The 21,242-nt window shown below is 34.7% G+C and overlaps 2 protein-coding genes across 2 annotated transcripts; one reads left to right on the top strand and one right to left on the bottom strand.

Moving 5' to 3' along the window:
- The first annotated feature begins 3,360 nt into the window (after positions 1-3,360).
- LOC136816418 (uncharacterized) lies at positions 3,361-13,319 on the top strand. The gene is made up of 10 exons (XM_067072741.1): positions 3,361-4,662; positions 7,837-7,989; positions 8,286-8,809; positions 9,329-9,400; positions 9,751-9,907; positions 10,235-10,321; positions 10,721-10,816; positions 11,103-11,298; positions 11,943-12,062; positions 12,702-13,319. The coding sequence occupies exons 1-10, from the start codon at positions 4,188-4,190 to the stop codon at positions 12,772-12,774; spliced, it is 1,953 nt and encodes a 650-aa protein (XP_066928842.1). The 5' UTR covers positions 3,361-4,187; the 3' UTR covers positions 12,775-13,319.
- Positions 13,320-14,148: 829 nt separating this feature from the next.
- On the bottom strand, positions 14,149-15,782 carry LOC136816524 (millepora cytotoxin-1-like). Its single transcript, XM_067072864.1, has 4 exons — positions 15,523-15,782; positions 15,144-15,317; positions 14,516-14,693; positions 14,149-14,287 (listed from the first exon to the last, which is right to left on the bottom strand). Exons 1-4 carry the CDS (start codon positions 15,653-15,655, stop codon positions 14,242-14,244), a joined length of 531 nt encoding a protein of 176 aa, XP_066928965.1. The 5' UTR covers positions 15,656-15,782; the 3' UTR covers positions 14,149-14,241.
- Between the last annotated feature and the right edge of the window lie 5,460 nt (positions 15,783-21,242).

Genomic DNA, 21,242 nt, shown 5'->3' with positions numbered 1-21,242 from the left:
AAACCTCACTTGTCTAACGGTATAACAAGAAAAGATGCAGGTTATCAAAATGAGAGCTACTTCAGCTATGAACCGTAAATGAGGGGAATTAAGTTTTGGTCATTTTTTCGTAACGTCAATTACGGTGAAAATGATTTTCGATTGATCACTAATTGGTTTGGTTAGGGATGTTGAAACTGATAATTTTTGTAATGGATTTCAGATGTAGGTTACTCACCCCGATAAACAAGTAAACAAAAAGTTAGGTTTGTTGCTAGCCATGGATTCAGCAAAAGGTTTAGGCAACACTTTTGAATAGTTAGTTAGTTTGTAGATCGTACCTTTAATTGTTTATCACAATACAGTAATCTCCATAACTCGAACCTTCAAGTTATGGAGTTAGGTTTAAAAGGCATTGTTAACTGAATAGCCAAGAAAGCTTGTTCGAGTCAAGGAGACATTCGACTAACGTTTAAGCATGTTTCAGCCCCTTTTTCACTGGTCTACATTCGGCCAAGGACTGATTTCTAGACCACAGTTTTGAAGCCACATTATGCCAGTCAACATCAAAGATGTATATGTTGATTTCAATGAAGTGTTTACTCCATGGATTAAATAAATCTGGATGAATATGCCTATACTAGGGAATCGAAGATAATATGACGTCAGCAGTGAATAATATTTGAGACAGAGATCGGAAATTTTTATTAACTGAAAATGATTCAAATTTGAGGCTTTGATTTCAATGAATTGTGGTTTTTAGAGGTCACATAGTAATTTCAATGATTAGATTTCCATATTATCTTTTGGTGAAATTCAACTGAGATCAAAAGATTTTGCGACAAATCATCAAATTATTTAAAAAATTTTGATGATGCCAGCACAACAATTGTACCAGTAAAACACTGAAAAGTCAACATTTTAGGATGAACCTGAACATTAAGTAGTTTTCAGTGAATAAGCAAGCTTTGTTTTTAATTTACCAATTAAAGCTAATTAAGCCGCAAATCAAAACATTGCAGGTGGCACGCCAATATATCAGAGAAAATTGCTCGCAAATAGACGTTACTACTTAGTAGAAATTGATGATAATGAAAAAAGGTGAGATAGGCATTCCCACTCAATGAGTTGCAATATCCTGTGAATCAGAGTTGTTTATCCAAATGGTCGGTGCTAAATATGATATTGCGCTTCAAACCAATTTCGATATTGCACTTTTTCCTAACGGGAAATCAAATTTACAAGACGAATGCTGATACAGTCAACAGACAACAAACTGTGGGAGAAATATTTGAGAGGCAATTGCCTCATCCCCTCCTCCTTGTTTGTATAGTGTCTTACTCTGTCTTCAAATCGAGCTTAAATTTATAACAGATAATTTAATCGATCAATCTAATTTCCACTCTACATAAAATTTGGAATCTTTTGGTATATAGTATGTCTGGTAACCTCGTTGAGCCCAAAATCTCAAAATTTGTCCCTCAACTCATTGACTAATCTTGGAACGAACAGAAATATTCAGCCACGGCAGCGAATTGTGGGAGAAGTATTTGAGGGGAAATTGTTACTCTTCCCGACTACTATGGCTGTATTAGACAATGTTCACACATGACGGTTCCGTTTCGCTCCAAAACGGAATAAGGCCATTCTAATGGTTAGAAGTGACGTAACACTTGAATGTAACCAATAGAACGACTTCATTTCGTTTCGGAGCGAAACAGAACCGTCACGTGCGAACATGGTCTAAGTGTCAAGCTTTTAAGAGATGATCCAATGGAGTAATCTTGGAGATCTTGGAGAGTAACTAGTAAACAAACACGATGCATAATTACAGAAGCGGAAATTGCACATTTAGATTGACCCGGCATCAATATCATAAGTTTCAGGTGTGTCTTCATATTGCCTGTAATGACGCTCATTATATTTCAATTTATGGATGGAAAATCTGGCATGGGGTTAGATGCTTAAAAACGTTTTAGAACGGCAAACTTACCCCAACTTTATGCCGACATGGTGGTTGTTAGAAAAACAAGTGGATTCATTTAAAGTGATACATAAATTGAGTAAAGATTTCTTGATTCTATAAGGGATCTTTTCCTATTATACTTCAATGATGGTTTTGCAAGATGCCAACTAAAGGATTCTTGTCGCAACCATGTTGGCAGGTCCTCGAGCATCAAAGATTCCGGTCAGATAAACAGAACTTTTAAACATCTTTTCAAAAACCAAACGCAACTGTGACATTAAAAGTATGGTACCGTAAATAACGGGTAAATAACGCAGTTACAAAGTTAACGGTTTTAATCTTTTCCTTTTATTCTACAAAGCCACAAGGAATTTGGGTAGCCATTAAGAACAACAACAAACTAAGTGTTTACCTTGTTTTACGCTGAATAGAAAGCGTTGCATTTTTAGCGAACATATTCATTTCCTTTACATAATTACTACAAAAGAAATGGTTTTATGTATGTTGAATTTACACTATTGATGGGACGCTTTGTTGGGACAATTTCGGATGTGGGGGGAGACTGTGTTAGAAACATTTGTAGCAATTTAGGTTATACAGCTAAAGAATGGCAACTGGTATCCATTGATAGGCCAGTCAGTAACGAGAAATAATAAAACTATTTACACTCTTCACGGTTTGAACTTAGACCCCTGGCTTCTGAGTTAAGTAGTTTTCTTTAGACCACTCGGTTCCCGCTCACGTATAGTATAGAAGTCTTTGATATTTTCATATCTTCCTTCCGTACCAGTCAATTTCAAAAGGCTACATAGTCTTTAGCAAGTCAAGTGCTTGAGGCAAAAAGGAGCTATTGCTAAAATTAAGGCTACCCTTTATTCATCAGAAAATCATACAATATAAAAAGTTGATATATTTTGTTACAGTGGTTTTTTTAAGACAAAAGGAAGTACACTTTATGAAGTGCAAAAAGGTCTTCATTTTAACATCAAAGTGTGAGACAATCATCAAAGTATGGGTCAATAATTCCAAAGCACCCCGCCGCGTTTGTGAATCTACACCTTTTATGTTTACTTATGAAACAACAGGATATGGTTGAAACTGCACTGCGTCATCAAGCCTTTATTTAGAAGGTGCCAAGCCTTTAAATTTGCTGTACACACATTTGCTCTTAAGCGGGCATACATTTTGGTCACCAAAACAAACATATATTGTAAAAGATATTTTATAATTGGTACGGAGTGAAGTTTATTTTGCATAGTCAACAGTTTATATCGTCAATCCTATCTTCTCCACATCATTATGGCTTTTAGCTATTGTTTTAAAGATCACTTTTTTTTACTTCTGTCATTTTCTCTCGTCATCTATCAGCAAATTGCAATAAAGATTTATTCCATTATTTTTGTTGAGGCCAAACCAACCAGCTTAGCATAAAGATCAAGGCGATGATATGATGAGATGTGAGAGAAAAAGAAAAGAATTTTTCTGACTGACCGTATGTAAAAAAAATTAGGTCCTTTCAGACTAATCGAAAGTTTGCTGAGAAGAAAACATGTTAAAGTATTAGCGAGTAAACCAGATTTTCAGTTGACATCACATTGTGATTATCAGAGCAAGTTTTCTGTGGCTCAAGATAAATCAATCTCTCAAAATCGCACACATTCTTTCTCTACTAGACGTCGCAAACCAGGAGATAAAATCACTTTATATATCGAAAAATACAAGTTGAATTACCGACGATACATTCACTTAGAGTTAACTGGAAACTTTATTTGAGAATAAGGGCATATCGACCCTCTGACAGCTACAGTTTCTGACAGCTCTGGCAGCCGGAATTTAACGGAGTCATATCTAGCAGGAGAAACATTTTTCTATCGCTGATCTACGAAACTTCCGATATAATGAACAGTCATTAATTTTTTTTCGTCGAAAATTGCATTGGCAAACAATTAACTGTCAAGAAAGGGCTATTATTGGTCAACTGATATACTTAATTAAAGGTTTTTGCTTTTTCTCTGTTTTTTAAATAAAAAATTGAGATCTTCCAATCGATGCTTATTAGTTGATGCCATGATTTAAATGAAGCAACGTTAATTTACTTCGTGTGGTTATACCTTTAAATTGGCTTGTTTGATCAATTGCCGGATCTACAGTTTGGAGACCAGCTGGCATTAACTTACCAAACATTGTAGACTTCTGTTACATGCAGTATTTATTGAAAAAGGAACCGTTTTAAGGTTGCATTATGTATATTTTTACTGCGATTGGAATTTTATTGACTTTTTTAACTGGACCGGGTCAATGTTGTTTCAAGATGTTTGATAGGCAATGGAAACCGGTTTCTCTTGAGGAAAGGACTCGAAAAGCAGACCTGGTTGTCACTGCAAATATTCTCACAACATCCCCTATTCCGAACTTAGAAAATTTCTACAGCGCAACATTCGAAGTTATAAACATTTTGAAAGGATGGGAATTGTTGAAGAGAATCCATCAGGAGAAACTAGGTCCAGTGAAATTAATGGAGCCGAAAATTATTGCCACTGCTTCGGGGTTTGGAGATCCACGACAATGTTTTTCGCACGTAGAAGTCGGCGAATCTTACGCCTTGTTTTTAAGTTTCGATTCGAGGAGAGGTGAATTATTGACAAGATATGACGATATTTTTGGAGCAGCCGATAAATTATTCAAAAGGACGGAGCGAGACATTCTGAAGACGTTAGGTAAGTGAGTGGTTAAAATTCATGTTCCACCCGTGTCCGGACATAGTATTACAAATTTTTGGGAAAGTTTTTCAATCCCACCAAACAAGCAAAATCTTTGATCAAACCATTGCCCAATCCATATTTCATTGAAATTTGACCCATATCATAGAAAACCATTTTTTTTTTAATTTCGAATAAAGAGTTTTAATACCTAAAGGTCATTGGTCCAGACAAAAGTTTCTGTCCAATATGATAGCCAACCTGCGTCCTTTGACTAAAATTCTCCATACTTTTCTAAACTGATGGCCGTGGATCAAATTTCTCTCACTTTGAATTTCGACTTCCGGGGTACTATGTATACAAAAATATCCGTTCATGTGGTCTTTCCTATGGTGTAAATGACGCTTTCCAATGATATTGGTTCATCATACCTTCTTGTGATCAGGTGGGTAGTATGTGATTAATAAAAAGAAAGGATAATTATAGGCTGACGACGTTATATGGTGGAGCCGAAAAACCACATCTGAATACTTGCTAATTGATAGTCTTGAGAAAGAATGGAGTAAGAACCATTTGAAGTTCTTCATAGTTTTTATGGGACGATATTTGGAGTCTTGCTTGTAAGATACCAATATCGAAGCAACCGTTACTTTTTAGGATGAGTGATATCTCTTTTATTTTGTTTGGAATTGTCAGACGAGTAAGAAAAACACTCCGATATTTTCAAATACCGAAACTTATTGAATTATATTGAGCTATTACTTGATCAAAGATTTTGCTTGTTTGGTGGGATTGAAAAACTGTCCCCATAATTTGTAATGTACCGTGGTCTGGGCACGCAATTTCTTATCATCCGAAGGCCGAACATTTTCATATCTTCAAAGTACATATCAAATGTCGATTCATTTTAAGAAATACATTAAGCCAGAATGCTAGACAAGCTTGAGGCGAATCTTCTCGTTATAGAAACATGAGAAGTAGCCTTCAAGATCAACTGATGTCTAGCCTGCAGCAGACTCTTTGTTTTTGATATCTTTCACACAGGAAGTAACGCGAGAAGTCTATGAAAATGATATCCCGAGGAAATACAAATACATAAACATACAATGTATAAATAAAGTCTGTACAAAGTCGTTTAGAAATAGTTCTTGGGCACAAACACGCCTTATGTAAAGATGATGCTCAAAATTTTTTAGATTCAGTTTCGCAGTTTCAAATGTCTTGCCTACGAAGAGCATTTTTCATATTAAAACTAATCGAATTGATAGTATGTGTCATCATTATATTTCTTGATACTAGATAGTAAACGGAAGAGGAAAAATGACAACTAGGTCTTATTACAGGAGACGCCATTTATAATGAAGCTATGTCTTGCTGTTACTCATAAATCTAGTTACAGCGTCATAAAATATGACCCACCTAGTTTAGTTGGGTTTGGAGTGTACAGCATGCTTATTTTGCATCCAACTGCATTGAAGATAACCTCTCTTTTCTATTGGTATATTTATTACAGTTTCCATGGTTACTAAACACGTTTTATCTAGAAAAGTTGGAAAGTTTTGAGAAGATTAAAGGTTTTGTTTTTAAATAAGAGTGATATCGTTTGCTTACTCATCAATTTTAATTTACAAGCTTTTTCACATTGGATTGACACGAATGTGGAGCAGGATGATCAGAAAGCTAGGGAAAGAAAAACATTTTTTGTTTACATCACCATAATATAACAATAGGCAGACACTGTCCTGATAAGAGATATGTGTCTGATATGAACCGGGAACACTTATGTAGAAATAAAACCTTTAAGGGATCATCTTTTTCGTACGGGTTCGTTCTTTGAACATCTTAAGCGCATCAACAAAGAAGGTAACTCCGGGCGATACGTTGAGATATCATATACATAGAGCCCACATTTCGAAAGAAGCTTGTGCCAAAAATATGATCTCATGTACCGTATTTGGCATGTGCGATATAGCAGAGTAAGAAAAGATATTTGGTTTGATGGCTAATTTAATGTCTAATCACCCATCAGTAAAAATGATTATACCTTTTGATGGTTTTATATTTGGCAATACTTAGTGCATTAATTCATATATTGCTGAATGAATGCACGAATCTTTATAAGAAAATTTACCTATTTATGATTTTTAAGGCAATAAACCTTTTGAGAGAGCCAAACTCGACGCATAAAAGACCAGCTATCTTCTAAATAAAAGACCGCTCTTTCTTGTTCCATGCATAGAAGTATTTTGCAATAACTTTTTCTCGAAACCTGAGCTGTGAGTAGTATAATAACTGTGGAATCATTATGTCTAAAAACTGTCGAAAACCGCAAGCCCTTTTCCTGCACTAGAAAGCGATGATCTACTTAAGGCTCACTATTAAAAAAAGATCATTGCTTTAAAAGAGAGATCATTAACGCAAATAATGAAACTCGATGAAAATTAAGTTTACAATCACGTAAATGCTTTATTCAATGCTTTATTCAATCAAGAATTTTGATTGGATTTCGTTCCTGAGTTATGTTTCTTTCTACCTTCATTTTACATTGAAACAAATTTTATTGAATTATGAATGTTTTCGAAACCTATCATTTTCATATTTGCAATCTTTGAATGAACACGAGTTAACAAAGTTTGTTTGTTTGGTTCAAATCTAATTGATTTTGAAAACTATGTCTTCTAAACATCATTAAATGATTGAGATCAGTGATAATACAAAGTTTCTAAAACAACTTACTAAAATTAACTTCTTATCCATATGATCACGAGGCAGGGCGGTGCTTAACATTCCAGACAACTTAGGTCAAACAGTTTAAATTTTGGCGTTAAACTCTAAATGTTGCGACTGATGGATTTAATTATCCAGTTAAAAGAAAAATCATTCATTTCTTATCGCAAAGAAAACAAATTAAAAGTTATCATAATGATTTTGACTAGATTAAAGCAATTTAATTTTCTAAAAATCCATCCTCGATTATGGAGATATTTGACGAATGTGACACTAAAATTGGTCAATGAATAGAGTCCAAAGTGTAAGGAGAATTCGACCAAGTGCTACCTGCACCATGTAGCTCAGAATCACCAACAAACTTAAGCTTGACAATTGCCACCTCATGTTCCTAAACCCAAAGACAGGATCCTTAACATCTCATTTTGCAGACGTAAATTTATAATTCCTTGTTCAAATTTGCAGGTTGGGAAGAGTGGTCATCATGGAGTCGTTGTTCAAGGAAGTGTGACCGTGGAACACAACGAAGACAAAGAGAATGTAGGAAAACACAAACACATTACACATGTCATGGTCCAACGGAACAAACACGACAATGCAACACTTTCAGTTGCCAAAGTAAGTGTTCAAGATTTGGTTTTCAAATAGGAAGTGAGATCACTGATCAATGCCAAGCTGAAGTTTTCTGAATGGTGTCAAATCAAACTACGTAATTGGTTTCTTTGGCGAGTTTTATTCTTCGTTGAGCCTCATCATTTTGTTAAAACTACGAGGCTTTGATTGTTGGCTTGTAGCATACCTTTGCCCGTTAATTTTCCTCGCTATTATTGTAGTCACCGATCTACATTTTGCTGGTCATAAAGTTTGAAACATATATGCATGTAGGAAATCATTTTATTTTTCTATTTTCATAGAAACTTATGATATTCTGAAGTTTATTCTGGATCATGGTAAAAGTCCATTCTCATCTTGGCAATCTGGCGAAAAGAATGTTTACAAGAATTCCATCAACCAACCATCACCTGCCAAGGCACCAACATATCTCCTAATTGAGAAATTCCCTGTCAATTCAGTTATACATATTACGTTTAAAGGACCAGTGAAAAACACTCAATTTCTGCATAGCATATATGATGCGAATAATCGATTACAATTTGGGGTGGTCGTATCTCGATATACTTTCGCTTTTACATATGACAAGAAAATAGACTTGGGTACGAAATCAAGACAAATAGTACATCACACTTATTCATTCAATGAGGACATGTGGTATAATATTGCACTGCATTTGAAAGAGGATGAAGTTGTCTTCAAGATAAATTGTGAAGAGGAACACAGGGCGTTTGTCAATGGAGATTTGTTGAAAGATTTTGATGTTTATGGACAAATGTTTCTTGGAGCTGATAAAGAAGAAGAAGGAGAAAAATCTTTAGTTAGAGTAAGTGGAATTGTAGTCTAGCAAGCTAGACGACTAATTCAGATATAGTAGAAATAAAACAAAAAGTAATGGAGGGAACAAATTTTAGTTTATACAAACTAATATTATCCCGTAACAATTATCGTATTATCATATAACGCCTATACTACTGTATTACACGCATTATAAACGACTCCAGTCTAGTGGAATTGCTTCTCTTTTCAATACTTATTTTTTTGAATTTTCTATGTTGTGTAAGCAATGCGCCAATGTGAATAAATTACTTCAACTCTTTTCAAAACTTATCTAACTGTGTTGTGAGCGGTATATCAAAATTACTTGATTATCTCAAAACTTGAAATCAAAAACTTAACTTTAATAAATTATTGGATTAATATACTTTTAGAAATTCACACAATTTGTCTTTCCCAACTTCAAGGATTTGCAACTCTGACAAGGGGAGGAAAGCGCTGTTGTAGGTAACACGCTTTTCAAGGTACTGCTCCACAACTTAGTCGATATTTCTTTTTTTTACTTTAGGTCCAGATGAGTAGTATAATGGTGTCCAGTAACGTTGACAGTTTCAACAAGCAATGTGGAACATTATTACTGGTGAGAAATTCTTATTCACACCTAAAAGTGGCATTTTGCTGAAGATTTCTTTTATTCGATGGGTGAATGGATATAAAGCAAATGATCATTTACTTGTAAGATACAGTTGAGCCTCTTTAACTTGAACCTCCATTATGTGATTATGTCCAAATGTCTTCTTAACCCAAACATGTTTTATGGCCCTTCCGTTAACAATGTCTTCTTATAAACCTTACCCCATAACTCGAAATTTCCTTAACTCGAACAAATTTGTGTTCCCTGTGTCTGTTCGAGTTATGGGGACTCCACTGTATATTGGGAAAGAATGTTTAAAAATGTCTTTAAAAATTACCTTTTTTTCGATGGTGTAGGGGTCACTGGTTGGTGAAAGTGAAGGTGAAAGTGAGGAAGGATCCGGACGTCCGGGTGTACTTTCAGGACCAGAGGATTCGGAGAGTGGAGATGCAGGTGACAATGAAGATGGTGATGTTGATGAAGAAGCTGCAGGCTCTGGTGAAAAGGAAAACGGTAAGAATCTTGATCATTTGTTAGTCCTTTATAAGATACAAAGGTTACAAGATGTAAACCCGAATAGTCAAATCTATTGTTAGTTGGGGAGACAAATAATTTATGCATATGTGGAGCAAAATTGGTCAGAAAGAGGAAAATATATTTTTTGCTTATATCAGCATAACATAACAATAGGCAGATACTGTCCTGGAATGAAATATGTGTCTGATATGGAACGGGAACACTTATGTAAAAATAAAACCTTTAAGGTAACTCAGCTCCCTCAGCTATAAGGACTTTTTTGATGAATATTTCTAACATTTGATGATATTTCTTTTTTTACAGAATGCCGGTGTAAAAATGGAGGTGTTTGCAGAAAGAATGGCGTTTGTCGTTGCCCTAAAGGTTGGGACGGAACACTTTGTGAAACTGGTAAGTATAAACATCTTCTCCAATGAAAGGGTTCCTAAAATCGAACCTTTGCAACCCTTGTGTCACAGACCCGCTGTGACCCGAGCCCCACTGGAAAATCTGGCAAAAATTTTGTCCCCGTTAGGAAGATATTATTTTCTAACATTTGAACAATAGAATTTCTATCCCCATTAGGATTTAAATAGGAATTTTTATCCCCACTGAGGAAAAAAGTTTCACCGGGGCTGTGAGACGGGGGTGCTTTGCAGAAAAGTCTATTTATTTGGATGAAATGATTCAATTTTGCCAAGCAAGTCAAATAAGGGGATTCTGTTTGGTATGTACACTGAGGTTGAAAATTAGCTAAATTCCATGGAAAGTGTGAAATTAATGGCGTGAAAACTTTATAATGTTTTTTAGCGATTTGCAACAACAGATGTTTAAACGGAGGAGAATGTGTGGCACCAAACACGTGCAAATGTAAATCACTTACTAGAGGCTCCTACTGCCAATTCCGTAAGTCCTTAATTTCTGCTTTTTTTTTAATTCAAACTAAGAAAAAAACGGAACTAAGATGGCTAACATAGTTTTTTTTCTAGGTTACGTCAAATCTTCCTTCGTTCCGAGCGTAAAACTCATAGTAAGGCCTAAAAGCCTGGAGCTGTCTATTGTGTAGACTAGGTTTTTTCTCGTTAAAATCGGAAAACAAATTAAAATCGAGCATCTATAGGGGGTATTATCTTTAAAATCTTCAAGATTGATACGGCAAAATGAAGAAAAAATATTTTATTTAACATCTTAGACGAATGTTCATTACCTTGTAAAAATGGAGGTGTTTGTATCGGTTTGAATACATGTAATTGTAAGACTGGTTTCGAAGGATCGCAATGTCAATTAGAAACGTGCTCAAAGAGGTGCTTGAATGGCGGGAAATGCACCCAAAATGGCGGCTGCACGTGCAAGAAAGGCTTCAAAGGAGAATATTGTCAGTTCCCAGAGTAAGTGCTCTAATTAGATAATTTTAAAATTCTGGTTAGCTCTTCACAATTCTCTTAACATTAGTACTTATTATATTTTTACTCTATCCTGAGTCATGGCTTCCCGAACCGATAGCTTCTTAAATCGGCTGTGAGGTCAAATTTTGTGCAATACAATGTTTGAGTCAATCTTTCCAAGTAAGAGCGCAGGCAAAGGGAACATTTTCCACTTTATTGTCGTAATATCATCAAAAAGGTTTATTACGCACAAAAAGGATGAAACCGGGTAATGATCTATATAATAGGCTGTCTCAAAATAATTTGCAGCTGAGACAAAAATGGCTGTAACCTTTGATAGAATTCGAATTAGATAGCGGTTCTGTGCTTTTTTTAAAGATTATTGCGAGTGGAATATTATCAAGCAAAAAAAAAAAGAAAATGACAATAAAAAAAGAAAAAGAACAAAATCAACTCTGTCAAATACGTATCGTCCTCGCATGCTCAGGACAATTTTTGACATCGGTAAATTTTTACGGGGTATTTCCCGTGTAACAAGGAATAGCGATGAAAATGATAATACTTTGACTACAACAATTTCCTGTTAATGGTACTCCATGCAAAGAATAGACAAGCCATTATCTTTACCGTTTTTTCTATTCTTTCAGAAATTGTACGCAATTCATAACAAAGATGGTAAAATATTCAAAGCCAGCGAGCAAAATTGTATACTTCAATCAAGAAATTCCTTGTCAAGATAATAAAACCAAGAAATGTCTACAGAGGAGGTTTGTATACTTTGATTAATTTTCATTTCATTTCAAGATAGCCAGTGAATTGGGTCATTTCATTTTATATCCATACATGGGGTGGAGGAACATTTCCAGGGGTTCTAAAGGGGTATTTTTCATTTTTCCAGGGGGGGGGTAAAAGAGCATTCTAAAATTTCCAGGGAGCAAAAGACTGGTTTTAGTTCGTCCATCGTCACTTTGAAGTATGTAAAGGATTTTTTCCAAGGGATTCTTTGAAGATTTTGCCATTTTCCAGGGGGTATCCATACATTTCCAAACACATTTTTTGTGTGAAAAGGTTCGCCCGACCTCCTGTATGAGTTTTGAAGGAACAGCCCATTGTATATAATGAAACTAATATAGGTAAATCGAGTATATAGAAACAACTTTTTGTGATAGAAAGAGCAAACTGAAAATTGCCAATTTCTGCTAATTAAAATTCAAGATGATACAGCAGACTCTCCATATCTCGAACACACAAGGGGAATTGAAATTTGTTCGAGATATCAGACTGATCTATAGGCATTTTTAACTGAAGAAACAAGAAAACTTATTCAAATTAAGGAGACATTCGAGTAGTAGAGGTTCGATATATAGAGACTCTAATATATAATAAAATTTCTCATTTATTTCCAGGTCAAAATCACAAAGTTATGAGACGACAGGTTATAGGCAAATCTATGTTTGTAAAGAATCGTTCAAAACATGAAAGCATGTATGTCATGGAAAGACAAATGGTAAGATACAGTCAATAAACAATTAGAAAAAACGAAAAAGTATAAACAGAGCATTTATGTCGTAGCCAGCTACCCTCCTCCCCTATAGCTACAAAACGTGGAAAAGCTTGGCAGGATAAACACAAAAGTTCTTAGAATCTGCGACTTTTTTAAGAGCAGCAAAATATTTAATGTGCAGAATTGTTATAACAGCAGAATCAATAAAGATATGTTCATTTGAAATCGAACACTAAAGTATCATTTACAAAGATGAACCAATATGCAGCTATAGTGAAACTTGCCACTCGAAGTGTCCGAATTTCAGACTTCGTGGACCCTTTGGTATTGCCGGACAAAATTCAAAGTTGTAATTTATATCATATAAAACCTTTTCTTTTGACTTTTTTATTAAATTTTATGAAATGTAATATAGTTTGCATAATTTTTATATTAAAATATATTATAGTTGTATTATTTATTTGCAATATTTCAGAACAGAGATAAAGAGAAGAGTATTCAATAAAAATGAGGAAATAAACCCACTGATCAAATAATTCATGTGTTCTTGATATGATGCAAGACTAAAACATTTAAGAGCTTTTCAAGATTCACTACAATTACCATATATAACACGTTTTCTTTTTTATAAGAACATCCAAATTTTTTGAAACCTTCGGATATTCCTAACTTTTTGAGTTTTAAGCCTAAAAATGTTCTTAACATGTTCTTATTTTCACCATTTTTCGAGCATTTTTGCCCATTTTTCTAAGAAACCGGCTGTTTCAGATTCGGTGCAACGTCTTAAAATGTTCTTAACTTGTTCTTAACATTTCGGGAATTGAAGCCTTATCTTCTTATACAGTTTTTTCTTATAAAAACACATGTTTCTGCCTCAAATAAGAGCTCCAAGTTCCACAAAAAGGCTTCAAAAATCTAAAGTCAAACCTAGTTTTACATCCATGTCTTTAAGAAAAGTTTCCATCAGTAAAATTAATGAAAATGCTTATTCGTCTGCCGGTAGTTTCGTACAGGACCTGATCAAAGATCTAAGGCTTAGTGAGAACTTTCCAATGGTGAATCCAATGAAAATAAGTGATTACTGAACTCGAAGTTTGCACATCGAAAAATATAGAAAAAAGAAAAAGACCATTTTTAAATCTCACTTTGGCGGTAAAAGTTAGAAATGCAAACACTTTACTTTTTTGTTAAGAATGTACTCTTTAAAAATGAATTTGGACAAAAAGTTATAAGGTTCATGCTAAAAATACCACCATCATGGAATTTGGCAACCAAACCTATGTCTTATTTGGGCTTTTTTCCTGTAAATGGCCAATTATCTCAGAGCAATACGTACGTAAAACAGAAGGTTGATTTAAAGTGAACATTTTCTATGTATTCAGTAACAGCATAAGGCTGGAGAAAATGAAATCTTGTATATTATGGCTGCGATCGATGATTTCTTACAAAACTCTCATCTTGCACATGTAGAAACTGAATTGACGATCCCTAAAATGCAAGAAAGAAAGCAAATGACATCAAACCAAGAAAAATACTATTCCTCCAGGAAAACGACCGTTATTTTTAATCATTTCAATCCGGTAGAATGATCCAAAATATCTTTTTTATGAATTTTTTTGAATTCGACACTGCAAAAAACCCTTTTATAGGCTACACCCGAGTCGAAGACAGAATCAAATTTCTCACAATCAAAAATTAAAGAAAAGGAAAACTCACTGGATTAAATTATTGTGATCACTTTTGACTCCTTTGAAATAAAAACCACGTGGGACAGTCATGGTAAAATCTTTGAATGATTGTGTATAAGCCGTCCAATAGCATTCGTGCTCGAAAAGAGTACATGTGAATTTGAAGATGCGATCCCCATGCTTGTTGCTATGGATACTCTGGATTCCTGCAGGAAACAAAGAGAGGTGAACTGTTGGCGGTAAGGGTGAGAATTATAGGGGAACTGTGGGGGGTGAGGGCGTTAATGAGAGTGAAATAGCCGGAAGATAGCCAGACACTAGCGCCTCCTTTATCTGAGCTAAACAAAGCTTTATCTCCACGGGTAATGGGGTAATGGGCTTGGAGAATTGGGAGAAGTGTGAAGGATAAAAATCTATTCGATACAATCAATTAAATTTCTATAATTTTCCCCTTATGGCCGAAAGAATTTGTTGATTGAATTTTGAAGAATTTGCAACGGCGTTATTGAATATACTCATAAAAACAGTTTCGAAAAGGTCATACATATACCATTCAAAATTTGAAGAGAATAAATTATCCGAACTTAAATTCGGGACCAGCGTATGTTTTTATGAGAGCACACACAACAAAAGTCTTCCACAATAAGACGACTTACCGGACAGGACATAGTTTTCGGGACATTTGAAGTCAAAAGATTGATCATAATCGTTGGTGTAGTTGGTTTGAACAGTTTGATTGACAAGTCGGTTCGATTCTTTACAATAGATTGAGAAAGTTCGATCGCGATGCCAAAATGAATGATTACTTGAAATACTGTAAATCATTTGCCCTGAAAGTAAAACAGAAAATAAGGTCTAATAATATGTCGACTTAACATTTTTGAAAGTCAGAGGTACCTGTGTATCAAAAACCTTTTCTGGAGTCTAATTAAATCAACCTTGCCTTGAATTCTGGCATTTCATTTTACCAGAAACATCATTCGGCGTTGATAGACAGGGAATTTTCATCTTAAGTGTACAAAGAAAATGACATACCTGGTGGACATTTTAAATCACTTGGTTGATCATATCCACCGACTTTTTCAGTTTCATTTCGATTACCAACTGAAAATCCAAAGGTGAACCATACGGAACATGCCAAACACAAAAGGTATAAACAGTTCTTCATTTTCACAAGAAAATCTTTTTGATCCCAAAGATAAGATTGTGATTCTTAACGTAGTGCAACCTTTACACTTCACATTAAACTGTATGAATATCATCTTCTTGGGAATTTATATAAGCTCGAGTTGAAAGAAAAGTCTAATCATCACGATATTTGGTAAATAAAATTCTTCCAAAAACCAAGACGCAGTGTCATTTCAAAGGTCACGTTTTCAAAATTAAAGAAACTTGATTCAAACTTTTTGCCGTCAAATAATATCTTCTTAGCTTTGTTGCAGGTTTATAACATTATATTTGTAATTCATTTGTAAATTCGTTTGACTTTGCTTCAAATCAATATTTACAACCAGTCCAGTTAAGATAACTTAATCATCATCAGAAATCTGAGAATATGTTCTTGGATATCTATCAACTGTCAACTTAGGAGAGATATTTGACAGATGGTATGTCTGATTACGTACTCTCATGGAACTAAATTTCGCTATGAACTAAATGCGCAAAATTCTTAGCTTCGCAAGGACTTAAAGGTTATGTTTTTATATAAGTGTTCTCGTTTCATATCAGGATCATATTTAAATCAGGACATTGTCTTGCTATTGTTATATTATGCTGATTTTTCTCTTACTCTTTCTGACCAATCTTGCTCCACATCCGTGTCAATCCAATGTGAAAAAGCTTGTGAATTAAAATTGATGAGTAAGCAAACGATATCACTCTTATTTTGAAAAACAAAACCTTTTAATTTAGCTCATAATACTATTGGAAAAAATATTATGAAATAAAATATGCATGTTAATTGTTAACTGTGGAAAGTATCTCGTTCGAAGTTTTATTTGAGGTTTTTCAAACTTATCTTGCGGATAAGACCTTCTTACTTTTTGGAACTGATGTTTCATTTTAAGGCTTTGAGACAATTGCACACAAATACTCTAAAATGATTAAGAACATTTTTAGGCTATACAAAAAACTTAAAAAGTTAAGAACATCTGAAAGCTTCATAATTTACGCTGCTCTTATAAAAAACGTATACGATCAGTATTACACAATTTATCAGACAATCTTGTTGAATTTCCGGGAATTTCAGTCGAAAATGCAGCAAATACGAATTCCAGCAGGTATTTTTACTGCATGATTTTAATTTTCTGTTTGTTTGATCACAAAACAAGACTCGACGAAGCATTCTGTATAAATTGAATAAAACGCAGGTCTGTAAAATTCAAGCTTAAAATTCATGACTTCCGAAAGGAAATAACGCCTTCTATTCATGAGAGATATCCTTTCTTTTATTGCTGCTGGTCGTGTTTAATAAAATAGTATTTGATGCAATAATACACACTTTTTAAAGAAAAATTGGTTTTAAATTATATTTTTTTCTCTTAAATACTCATTTTTTGGCATGAAATCACTCAAAAAGGCTGAAAAACACCAAAAAATCACTGCTTTAATTTTTTTTATCACCTAGTTAAATAGGAATGTACTCTATAAGATACAATGATGAAATTGCAGGCTGATTTTCACCAAAAACTTAAAAATATATCCATGATTAAATTGAAAAACCATTCTAATAAAAGTAAAGCGTGTAGACTTTTGAGGTTTGTGAACAAAACTCGTTGATGCCTGAGAAGTATTGCAAAATTGTTGATTTAAAATTCGTCCTATTTAATTTGAAGTCGAGCTAGATCAAATTTTCGCTAAAAATACTTTTTGAAGTTCAAAAATCACGACGCTCCTGTAAAAATTGCAATCGCATGATATTCCAATTTAGTACCAGTTACCTTCACCAGAGTTCGGACAATAAACATTGCATCCGGAAAAAAGAACACATCTATTGCACGAAGTACAATCCTAATATAATTATTTTACTAGCCATAACTTTCATTAAGTTGCCACCGCAGCAAAATGAACACATAGAGTTAAATTTGCGTTCAAAATGTGTCAAGGTAGTGATTTACAGTCTATTTAGAGTTACATCCGTGCCTTGTCTTACACGTTTTTTATAAGAAAAATTTCATAAGAATACGAGGCCGAACATTGGCCAAAACCTAAAAACAAATTAAGAAGAATCTGAGCTTCAGATTTCAGAAATTACTGACAAGTACAGGTACAGTACAGTAACATTTTCATTAATATTGACATTTAAGCCTGAAAAACTCATATAAAATTAAGAGTAGCTCAGCCAGAATCGTTATGACTTACTGGTTTTTCCTATAAAAAGCGTATATCTGAAGATATACTGCTCTTCATATGTTATCTTACTAATTTACACGTTTAGCAGCATACTTTGAGTAGAGTAATGAAGAGCGCTTAATAACTACTTGTGGTATAAAAAGGGAATTTCCCAGAAAAGGGAATTTCCTTAGTAAGAAAAAGACAAATTGGGGTTTCAAAATGAGTAATCAGATCAAAAAGACTCCGGTAAAGTCTTTTTGATGATGATAAAACAATAGAGAGATCCAGACCGTAAGATAAGAATGCTACCGTTAAGCGGAACTAAAATACTGAAAAACGCGCAAACGCAAACGCAAAATTATGAGATGCTTGCCAAACTTCCTTATGCGTGAGGCTATGAATGCCATCCTCGGTCGCTTTAGGCTCCCTGCGGTGGCAATTACAACTGAAATTTCAACAATAAGGACAAAGTGTTTTTAGAATCTTCAGAAATTTGATTTACGAGGCAATATAATGAGCTTTTTACTTTATTTTCACAGACAGTTGGCCACATGGACCCGAGGTAGGGGGGGGGAGACACTCATCTGGTCCGACCCACGGCATGCGGCGCCCTTAAGGGTAGGTTTTTCAAGAGCCTCGAAATGTACTGTAAGGGTTTACTTTTGATAGAGTCCACTACAAGGGTCTTCTTTAAGCTGGATACAATGTAAGGGTGTGTTTGGGGATTGCTGAAATGCAAGTCTCACAGTAAAAATCTGATGTATCTGCGAGTTTTAACATGAGACTTAAACTTTTGAAGACCTTAGGATCTCAGGATTTAAAAGCTCAAATTTGCTCCAATAAGGCTTGGAATATAGCCTAGAAGCCACCGAATCCCTCCAAAATCGAAATATTCAATGAAAGAAAGTTGAAGTGCTAAAATAGCAATTCTCGCCTGAACTTTAAATTCTGAAAAACATTAAATACACTAAAATCTCAATATATTTCAATCATGATTGTGGCTGCATGATCCCAGAATCGATAGTAACTGATTCTCAGACCCCTGGTTGCTGGATCCCGTGAGGATGTTTTTATAAATTCCTGTTCCGCTTGTTTTCAGATATACCCTATGCACTTCTGAATTAACCTGCAGTAGCTCCAAAACCAAAATTATTATTTTGCAAATATCTAAAAAACTGATTTTTCATGAAGTCTTGATATCGTCGTTCTTTCTACTGCATTAAGCATAGTTATTCCCGACGCTCCCAACTTTTACAGTACTGTAACATGAGTATGACAGATTACAAGACAGGTTTAGCTCGAAATATGCCATATTCCATAATACCATACCATAATACATAATATACCTGTGTGCAATTACAAACAGTTTATGACGATGATACATGATGAACAGTTTTAAAGGTTTTCTTTTTACAAAAGTGTTCCCGTTTCATATCCAGACACATGTTAGGACATAGCCTGGGAATCCATGCTATGATTTCTTCTTTGATAAACTGATGACGAAATGTATAGCATGGTATGGGCTGAGAGTTTGAATTTCTCAGATCCTAATAACGGTTGAAAACATAGCCAATCAAATTTTGTTATTCTTTTACTGGTCACACTTTCTTAGAGAAAGCGCAACTTTCGAAATTTGGTTTTTATTTTATTTTTTATTTTAGTAAGTGAGGACAGCGCTAAATTCGAATTTCCTAGTGTAAAAAATGTGAGTCCAATATTGGACTCACAGCTCGAACCCGTCTTGTGTACATCAAATTATAAAAAAACACACGACGGTTCTCCTGTCTAGTTAGGACAGTGTCTTGCTATTGTTATATTATGCTGATATAAAAAAATGTTTTTCTTATTCTCTTTCTGACCAATCTTGCTCCACATCCATGTTAATTCCATGTGAAGTCTCAATTCTCAATTTGATGAGTAAGCAAGCGAGACCACTCTTATTTAAAAACAAAACCTTTAATTTCAAGGCACAAACCTGGTTCGGATTCGAGTTTTTATGCTTTGACTCGGTGCGGTGGCAAAAAGGGAAAACTGTTCTTCTTGGTTAGTCAAATATTCAAGTTTTATCATACTGAAGTGACATTTCTATTATTGTAATAAACAAACGTGTCTATGTAAAGAAGAAACATGTGGTTTATTTTAAGCGAACCAGTATCATGCTCAAAGAGAGTTTTCACATATAACTAGAGCGTGTTTGATCTCTCTGTATGTGAAAATATTTCAGAATTTCTTGTTGTTGAAGTCAGTTGTTAGCGAGTGAACGTATTTCATTTTCCTTGAAGTTTTTGTACTGTGTTATCATTTTGTTTTGTTAATTTTTGGGTTGTGTTAAGATTGAGTTTCGCAATAATTTATTTCATTACTCACACCCCTGTGTCACAAACCCGCTGCAGCCACACTTTGCCAAGTTGGCAAAAAATTTGTCCCGGTGGGAAAGTACCCTGAAATTTCAGCCCCACTGAGAACTTGACTTTGATTTCATCCCCATTCGAAATTTCAATGTTTAAAAATTGCACTCCAAAACCATTTCCACTGGATTTTTCTACCTTTGAAACAATAGAATTTCTACCCCCATTGGGATTTCAACAGGAATTTATATCCCTGCTATGGAAAAAAGTTCCATCACTGGGGCTGCGAGACAGTGGTGTTTACTTGGTTGAGCTTCGTTATTGTGCCATCAATCTCCGAATTCGATGCAAGCTTTCGGAGTCATCACCAAAGTTAATGAAAATAGCCCAACTACACTTTTCATAATTTTGATGAGGTTCGGCTGTTCTTATTTTTTGTCACTTTGAACCTCAAATTGTTCTTATCATGTTCTTATTTCTAGGATGTAATTGAGGTAATATAGACGTTGTACCCAATTTTTACTACTTTGATCGCTAAATTGCTTGAGTAATTTCATGATTAGCATTATTCTTAAATTGTTCTTATTTTTTAGAGATTTTGAGCATCGTTGTTCTAATGAAATTGTTCTTATAAAAAAAGTGTAGCACATAGAGACGGGGATAGTGGTGCAGATAGTGCTGTATGCTTATATACTGCTTATTCTTTATACTTCCTATACACGACATTTTTTCTTTAGAGGATGAGAAGAAGCCTAGAAACCTTAAAACTGTTTTACTGTGATTTGATATCCTGGATGGAGTAAAAAGCACCCCTGTCTCACAGCCCCAAATGAAGCTTTCTCCAACAACGGGGAAAAATAAATTCGAAATCGCCGAGCGGATAGAAATTTTATTGTTCCCAGGTTAAATAACTCAAGGGGGGGGGTGGTTTTAGAATGCAGTTTTTACATCAATTTTCAAATGGAATTAAAATAAAAGTCAATTTCCCGGCGGGTATTGAAATTGTAAGGTACTTTCCCCCGGAGACAACATTTTGGCCAAACTTTCCAGTGTGGCTGCGGTGGGTTTGTGACA

Source organism: Clytia hemisphaerica, unplaced genomic scaffold (genome assembly GCF_902728285.1).
Source record: "Clytia hemisphaerica strain Z4C2 unplaced genomic scaffold, Clytia hemisphaerica genome assembly, whole genome shotgun sequence".
Taxonomy (NCBI): Eukaryota; Metazoa; Cnidaria; class Hydrozoa; order Leptothecata; family Clytiidae; genus Clytia; species Clytia hemisphaerica.
This window is presented reverse-complemented; position numbering and strand designations above follow the sequence as displayed.

What these genes read in the sequence shown, in the direction of transcription:
- LOC136816524 (XM_067072864.1), bottom strand. Translation starts at nt 15,655, where the DNA reads ATGAAGAACTGTTTATACCTTTTGTGTTTGGCATGTTCCGTATGGTTC. An exon ending in TGATTTAAAATGTCCACCAG is followed by an intron (nt 15,318 to 15,522) that starts GTATGTCATTTT and finishes TTTTACTTTCAG; the next exon opens with GGCAAATGATTTACAGTATT. An exon ending in GATCACAATAATTTAATCCA is followed by an intron (nt 14,288 to 14,515) that starts GTGAGTTTTCCT and finishes CTTGCATTTTAG; the next exon opens with GGATCGTCAATTCAGTTTCT.
- LOC136816418 (XM_067072741.1), top strand. Translation starts at nt 4,188, where the DNA reads ATGTATATTTTTACTGCGATTGGAATTTTATTGACTTTTTTAACTGGA. An exon ending in CAACACTTTCAGTTGCCAAA is followed by an intron (nt 7,990 to 8,285) that starts GTAAGTGTTCAA and finishes CTATTTTCATAG; the next exon opens with AAACTTATGATATTCTGAAG. An exon ending in AGGCTCCTACTGCCAATTCC is followed by an intron (nt 10,817 to 11,102) that starts GTAAGTCCTTAA and finishes TTAACATCTTAG; the next exon opens with ACGAATGTTCATTACCTTGT.